The 7,682-nt window shown below is 48.7% G+C and overlaps 1 protein-coding gene across 1 annotated transcript; it reads left to right on the forward strand.

The window, feature by feature from the left end:
* The first annotated feature begins 5,879 nt into the window (after positions 1–5,879).
* LOC141424276 (sperm motility kinase 2B-like) lies at positions 5,880–7,436 on the forward strand. The gene has a single exon (XM_074077838.1). It carries the CDS (start codon positions 5,880–5,882, stop codon positions 7,434–7,436), a length of 1,557 nt encoding a protein of 518 aa, XP_073933939.1.
* The last annotated feature ends 246 nt before the right edge of the window (positions 7,437–7,682 follow it).

Here is a 7,682-nt window from a genome sequence, read left to right on the forward strand (position 1 = left end):
AGCCACCAGCATCACACAGCCTTATTTTTGAGATTGGGTCTTGCTATCTTTTTTCCCAGGCTAGCCTTGAACCTCCACCCTGCTGTCTCTGCTTCCTGAGTTATTGGTTGGCTTTATGAATGGAAGCATGGTGCTGGGAACCAGCAAGACCATTGGATCCCCTCAATTTGGGTCAGAAAGAGGGGCGTATGTATGACTCAGAACAAAAGTGATTTCATCCTGGCTGAGACGGACCAGGCTTATCTTATGATAATCTAGAAGAATAAGGCACAGCCCTGGTGCCAGGGTCCTCACGGTTTGCTGGGAAACTCCCCAGGAAAAACCAGCCTCAGTTTCTCAGGGGCGATCACGACCATTTTCAAGAAAGATGGCTGCAGTTGTGTCAGGCTGGATCCATACACCAGTCTTAATATTTGGGGGCGCTCACTGGCAATAGGACATTGTAAAACAAAATGATTTATATGCTAAGGTCTTGCCGCTTGTATAAATATTTGCACACAGTGTGTACTTGTGCGTTTCAGCAGTGGGCCAGGGGTCCTGACATTCCTTCCTTTTTCCTATAAATGAAAAAGAGTCACAGTGCGTGACCACTGAGAAATAGATGTGTAAAGTGAGCTTCTGTCAGGGGGATGCAAAGTTAGACACTGAAAATATCGAGTACTTTGAAACAAACTACTTTCTTCGTCTCTCCCTGCAGTTTGGATGCAGTATGTGTTTACAGTAGGCTTTGTGAGCTTTTTTTTTTTAAATGGTGTTGGAATTTGAACTCAGGGCCTTACCACTTGAGACATACTCCCAGCCCATTTTTGCTTTAGTTATTTTTCAGATAAGGTCTCATATTTTTGCCCAGAGCTGTTTCAACCAAGTTCCTCTTATCTACACCTCCCAGATACTGGGATGATAGGCATGCATCATTATACCTGGCTTCAGTATTGAGATAGGGTCTCACAAACTTTTTGCCTGGGCCGGCTTCAGATAGTCATCCTCCTACCTATGCCTCCGACGTAGCTGGGATCATAAGCCTGTGCCACCGTGCCTGGCCAGCATCCATTACTCTTTTCAAAATTAGGATCTGTTCATTGTAGAGGGGCTGCATTGTGACAATTCCAGATGGGCTTGTATTGTACATAGATTAGACCACCCACCATCTCTCCCTCGACCCCTCCCCACCCCACTTACAGCAATCGCAAGAGATTTTTTTGCTCTAGTTCATAGCATATGTGAAGTCCATCCTCCATATTCCCTCCCCTTCATCTCCCTCATTCAGCTCCTCTCCCACTAGCACCCCACACGCTGTACACATTTTACTTGGGCTGTGTGCACACCTGTGTCCCCACTACAGAGTAATGACCCATGGGTATGGCCTAACCCTGTCCATTTCTCCATTTATCCCTGCCCAATCAAGTGGTTGATGGAGAATTTGGCTCATGAGATGTGTTAATTCCACCACCTTTTCTCAGACCTCTCTTTCCATCCACCCATGTGCCCTGGTGCAGAGGTTGCGGGTCCAAAGGTTTTCTTGAATGAACGAATGAATGAGTGAACAAGTGAGTGAATGATTGAAGGGAAGATTCAAGCCAAATGCCATTACTGATTACTTCATTGATACAACACAACAATAAAAACACTTTTAAAATGAACAGAACTTAGCTGAGTGCTTCACGAATGGTGACAATTTGATTAGACCCTGCCTTCAACAGGTGTCTAATGGGACAAGAATCCTGGATATCCGATTACAATGAGACTTCACCGAAGTTTTGCTGGGTGGCAGAAGCTGGCATATCGGAACACAAAGGTTTTGTGCTTGGTTTGATTTGGTTGGGTTTGGTTTTTGAGATGGGTGCTATGTTGCCCGTGCTGGACTCAAAGTCCTTATAACCTGCTACCTCCACCTCCTGAGTGGCCGGGATTACAAGTGGGTCCCACAATGCCCAGCTAGGTTTGGGTGTGTAAACTGACCTTCAGGGTAGGTCATGTTTTCCCTGACCTGCGGGACACGGTTTATGGGGTCATCTTGCCTCCAGTGAGGGGATTGCTGTGCCCACAGAGGACGTGAGCTTAGCCTAATCATCAGCCCATGATCTTAGAGAGACGCCAGCTTTCACCTTACCAGATCATCGCTGCCAGCCTCACCACTGACACACGAGCCATGACTCGGGAGGACAAGAAGCTCGGGTGGAGTTGATTCTGGACCTGTGCTCAGACTGTTTGATCTCAGGGCTGCACTGACCAGTGTCCCCTCTCTCTTTTGGTGCCTCTGCAGCACAAGCTGCCACCTAGAGTGCAGGTACATGGCTACTGCCCCTGGTTACAAAGTGTGTCCTGCCAGGGGACAACAGGCCCCCAAACTGTTCTATGAATAGAAAGTGGAGGAAAATATGAAATTAGATCCACATGGCTATAACAGAAAGTTTAATATGCATCATAAATGTTAGCAGATTCTTTTGAACCCCAATGCAAGTGTTCAGAGGCAGAGCCTTGGGAAGAGATTAGGCTTGAGGCTCCTGACACATGGATAGTGTGTGTGCCTTTAGAGAGGAGCTTGAGGGGCTGGGTTCAACCCTTCCACCCACCCATCCTGAGAGGACACAAAACAAGGTGCCACGTCACAGGGGAGGGCTCAAACTCTCCACGCAATGATTGTTATAAATTTGAAAAGTTCCTTGAGGCAAACCATTGTGGGTGACAGCCTGCCATGATTGGCCCACTCCGTACTGCTCCTCACAGGGCCTTTGTGATGTCATAGAGCAGCATGTATTTAAGGGCCCGAGTGGGCTGGCTTTTGTCCTTTTACTGCAGGGAGCTCGTTGGGTGTGACCTGCTGGACTCGAGCGTTGTGAGAGACTCCATCCTGACAGTTTGTGACCTACTGCGCACCGTGAGCCGCTAGTTACTTCACGTCGTCCGGTAAGGGGTTTAGGGTTTGGTGTTTTGAGTTTATTCTTGTTTATTTATATGTCGTTTGTGTTTATTCTTGCTCGCTTTTTCATTTTTTCTTTATGTCTCCCCATTTTTTCTTTTTCTCACACTTGATTTTTCTTAGTCATTCATACTTTTATTTCCTTTCATTTTCCTATTTTTCATTGTTATTTCACATATTTTATGTGTGCTGGATAAGGTATTTCATATTCTGTTTCCCTACATGCTTAGAATGCACTTGAATCAAGTTCACCCACTATTACCCTGTCCCATCCCCAACTCATTAAAATTCCCATTGTACCTTCTTGTCCTGCGTTGTCCACCTAGACTCCACAGGAATAAAACAGGCAACGTTTGTCTTTGGGGGACTTGCTTGTTTCACTAAACCTCATGTCCAGGTCTATCCTTCAAGTGTAGACATCATTTTGTTCTTCTGTATAGCTGAGTAAACCTCCACTGTGGTTGCAGGTGACAGCTTCTGAGCCATCCATCCACTGATGGGCACCTAGGCTGACTCCATAGTTTGGCAATTGTGAGCGTGCAGTGATCAGCCTGGGTATGCAGGGTCTTTGTCCTAAGGTGACTTTGATTCTTCTGGTATCCACTGAGAGGTGGCATATCGGAATTCATGGAAGGCTCCATTCTTAATTATTTCAGCCCCATCCAATTTCCGCAGGGGCTGCACTAATTTACTTTCCTGCAGCTGGGAAGCCGTGGGCTTCCTTGCCAGCGTGTGTTGGTTTTGGATTTCTTCCTGGTAGTCATGGTCACTGGGCCACCAGGGAGTCACAGTGCAGCTTTGAGCTGCGTCTCCCTGATGGCTAAAGATCGTGGACCTCTTTCTAGGCGCTTACGGCCATGCGGACATCTTCATTGAGAAGAATTTATCCCCTGCATTTGGCCCTTTTCTTGATTTTGGTGCTGAGGTTTGAACTCAGTACCTGTGCTTCCAAGGCAGGCGCTCTAGAGTTGAGGTGTGCCGCCGGCCCTTTCTGCTTTTAGTCATTTTTCAGAGAGGGTCTTGCTGTTTTGGGCAGGCTAGTGTCAGTCTGTGATCCTCCATCTGCCTCCAATGTAGCTGGAACTACAGGCACATGCAACAATGCCTAGCTGTAGTTTGTTTCCTCTGTGTGCCATAGCTGGAGAATTCCACTTGTCAGTCAGTTCCCACTCTAATTTCCTGGACTGCTGCAGTCAAGTAAGTACTGGGTGCTTACCCCTTCGCCTGGGGCTCTGCCACTGGATGCCTATTCGGAAATTCATGGCAAAGCTTCGACCCACGTTTTCCTCCAGCTGTTCCCAAGTTTCTGTCTTAACTAAGGTCTCTGGTCCATTTTGAGTTCTTTCTGCACAGGGTGTGAGATGGGGACCTGCTTGCGGCCCCAGTGTGGATGTCGAGTTTTGCCAGCACCATGTGTGAAGGGCCATCTTTCTTCCAAAGTACGTCTTCGGCTCCTCTGTCAAGAATCTCGTGGCCGTCGCTTCGTGGACGTCCTTCTGGGTCTTCTCTTCTCTCTCCCAGGTCTCTGTCTGCTTTTGTGTCAGTACCATGCTGCTTTTGTCGTGATGGCTCTGTAGTGTAGTTGAAAGTCAGGTATTGTGGTACGTCCGGCATTGCTCTTTTTGCTGACAATTGTTTGGTAATTTGGGATCTTTCATTTGAATTTTAGCGTAGATGTTCCTACTTCCATGAAGAATGACATTGGATCTGATGCAGGCTGCATTGAATCTGCATCCCAGTTTGGGGAAGATGGCACTTTGCCAACAGCGTCTGTCAGTCCGTGGACACAGGATGTCTTTGCATCTTCTAGTGTCTTCTCCCATTTCTCTCCTCCATGCTCTGTACTCGTCAGGACAGAGCTCCTCCCCTGCCTTCCCGAAGTGTATCCTAGGTGTTTCTTGAGGCGCTTGTGAATGGGATTGTCCTGCTCACTTCTTTTGCACCAGGTTTCTTGCTGACGTACGCAAAGGCTACTCACTCTCCTGGTGACTTTGTGTGCCGCTGCTTGGCCGCAAGCGCTTCTGAACTTGACGTGTTTTCTGGTGGAGTCTTCGCCTCTTCTGCATTGGATCATGGTAGGTGCACACACGGGTAATTTGCTGTCTTTGCTCTTTATTGTCTCCCTCTTATTTCTTTCCTTCCTCTCCGCATCGTTGAGGGTTTCTGCATCTCTGTCTGCCACAGAAACTTGCCCACATCTTTCTTTTTGTGCTTTTATCGCTGTCTGGTTTTGAAATCAGGGTAACAGTCCTGCCTTTCTGTAAGGAGCGCTGATGTGTCCCATCCCTTTGCTTTTCGTGGAAAAGGCTGGGATCCGTGTTAGCTTTCCTTTCAAACTGGTAGAATTGAGCAGCATATCCATTTGGTGTCCTGGGCTTTTCTTTGTAGGGGGTTTGTGTTACTCTTTCAAAGTCATTCACTCATTTTTGAATTGTGCAGGTGTTTTGGATAACGTTGGGTTCATTTTGGTAGGTCCTTTCCTGTGTGTCTCAAAACATCCATTTCTTCAAGATTTTCCAATTGACCTGAATCTAAGCTTTCACCATGTTCCCTAATGGTCGTCTTGACTCCAGTGGTTTCTCTTGTCATCTCACCTTTCCCGTGAATCATGTCGTTAACTGTGTTTTCTCTTTCTCTGCAGAGTTTTGCTAAGTATTTGTCAATTTGTTTATCCTTGCAGAGCTCAGCTCTCGGGACCATTGACTTCTCTGTGGTGGGATAGTTTGCCTTTCCTTTATTTCAGCTCTGGTCTTCATTATCCTTTCCTTTGGCTTTTGGGTTTAATTTGTTCTTATTTTCCTAGGACCTTGTAGCACCTCTTGGGTTCTTTGTTCAGGGATCTCTGGCTTTTGAGGGAGGTGTTTCTAGTGATACACGTCCCCAGTGAGCCACTTTTAATTCATATGCGGTGTTGTTTGGTGTTTCCACTGAAGAGTTCTGGTGACGAGAAGGACACGGGATGGAGCGGAAGGTGAAGAACAGCTTTTTTGGTGAGAACATCGTCACCAAGCATTACACAATTCTGCACACCCTTGGCCAAGGCGGGTTTGGTGAGGTAAAACTGGCCCAGCACAGAGTTACAGGAGCCCAGGTGGCCATCAAAATTGTTTCCAAAGGGGAGCAGAGCTTCACCTCCATATCCTCGGAGGTGGCTATAATGAAGTCTATAGAGCACCCAAACATCGTGCGTTTATTTCATGTGATCGAATCAAAAAAATCGGTGTATATGGTGATGGAGTTTGCCTCTGGGGGAGACCTCCATGACTACGTCTTGGAGAAAGGCCAGGTGGAGGAGGGGGAGGCTCGCAAATTGTTCTATCAGATCACCTGTGCACTGAGCTACTGTCACAGCAAGGGCATTGTGCATCACGACCTCAAGCCAGAGAATATCTTGGTGGATGGCAGTGGCTCAGTGAAACTCAGTGACTTTGGCCTCAGTGCCATTGTCCAAGCCGGGGAAAAATTGCTCATGTTTTGTGGCACTGATGTTTTCTGGGCGCCTGAACTTTTTGATGGGAAGGCCTACGAGGGGCCTCCCGTGGACGTGTGGAGTCTAGGAATGACTTTATATTACATCCTGACGGGCTCGCTCCCCTTTAGCGAAGACACCACCTGTGAGCTGGAGCAGCAGATCAGGCATCTGACGTTCCAGTTTCCAGCATGCCTGTCTGCAGAGGTGCAACAACTGACCCACTACATCCTGACTGCCGACCCCAGAGGGAGGCCCACTGTGGCTGATATCATCCAGCACCCCTGGTTAAAGGCAGACCAAGAACAGAGGCAGGAGATACCCCCCACCCAATCCTATCGCAACGTCTTGGGAACGATGCGTGGACTGGGGTATCATTCCCAGGAGATCAGGGACTCTCTAATGAAAAAGTCCTACAATCATATTATGGCTACCTTCCTCCTCCTCCAGCATCAGACACCACAGGGGGACAGTTCCAGCAGACAAGAGGAAGAGGTCAAGGACTGTGACGATCCTCCTTGCCTGCCCCTGACAGACCCTGTCAACTCCTTCCAGAGGCGACTCAGTGCAACTGCCCTTCACTCCGTCATCAAATCGGTAGCCCCGGAACACCAAAAAGGTGGCGATAGGCAGAAGGGCCGCAGACCAGCCTCGTGGCCTGCTGTAGCCACCTGCAGGGGACCCACGAAGGCCAGAAACATCAGAGCCTCCCACTGCGGCATTCAGGATGCCCGGCATGATACCAGCGATGGTCAGAAGGGAGAGCGAGGCAGCGTGTCCAGTGGGCTGCCCCCCCGCCCCCCCACCCTGGGCGCAGAAAGTCCCATCACCAGTGGGCAACCCCAGAGTGGCACGATCAGGCCCACTCAGGGAGATGATGACCATGGAGGGACCACGACCTTCAGGAAGAAGTGGAGGAGAGCTGCCCGTGGCCTTGCCAAATTCGTCAGGGGCCTCTGTTGTTGTTGTGTGCTGGTCAGCAAGAGAAAAAGTCAACTTCATGCTTTTGGAGAGACGGGCCAAGGGTCAAGTAAGTGTGGCGGGTGAGCAGGGCTCCTGCATTTTATTCTGTCTGCCGTTAGTAATGTCAGTTTGCATTGAAAACCCCAGGTGTATACATTTGTGGGGTGCAATGCAAAGGTGAGGTATACCTGCACGCTGTGGGCTGAGGGAGTCACTGTACTCAGTCGTCTGTCACCGCACAAAGTCCTGCTGGGTCCCATTCTGTGGAGTCTAGGCAGTAGGACAGAGATTACCTGAGGCTGGGGTGGAGAGGGTGGCAGGGAGGGGAGG

Source organism: Castor canadensis, chromosome 6, assembly GCF_047511655.1.
Source record: "Castor canadensis chromosome 6, mCasCan1.hap1v2, whole genome shotgun sequence".
Taxonomy (NCBI): domain Eukaryota; kingdom Metazoa; phylum Chordata; class Mammalia; order Rodentia; family Castoridae; genus Castor; species Castor canadensis.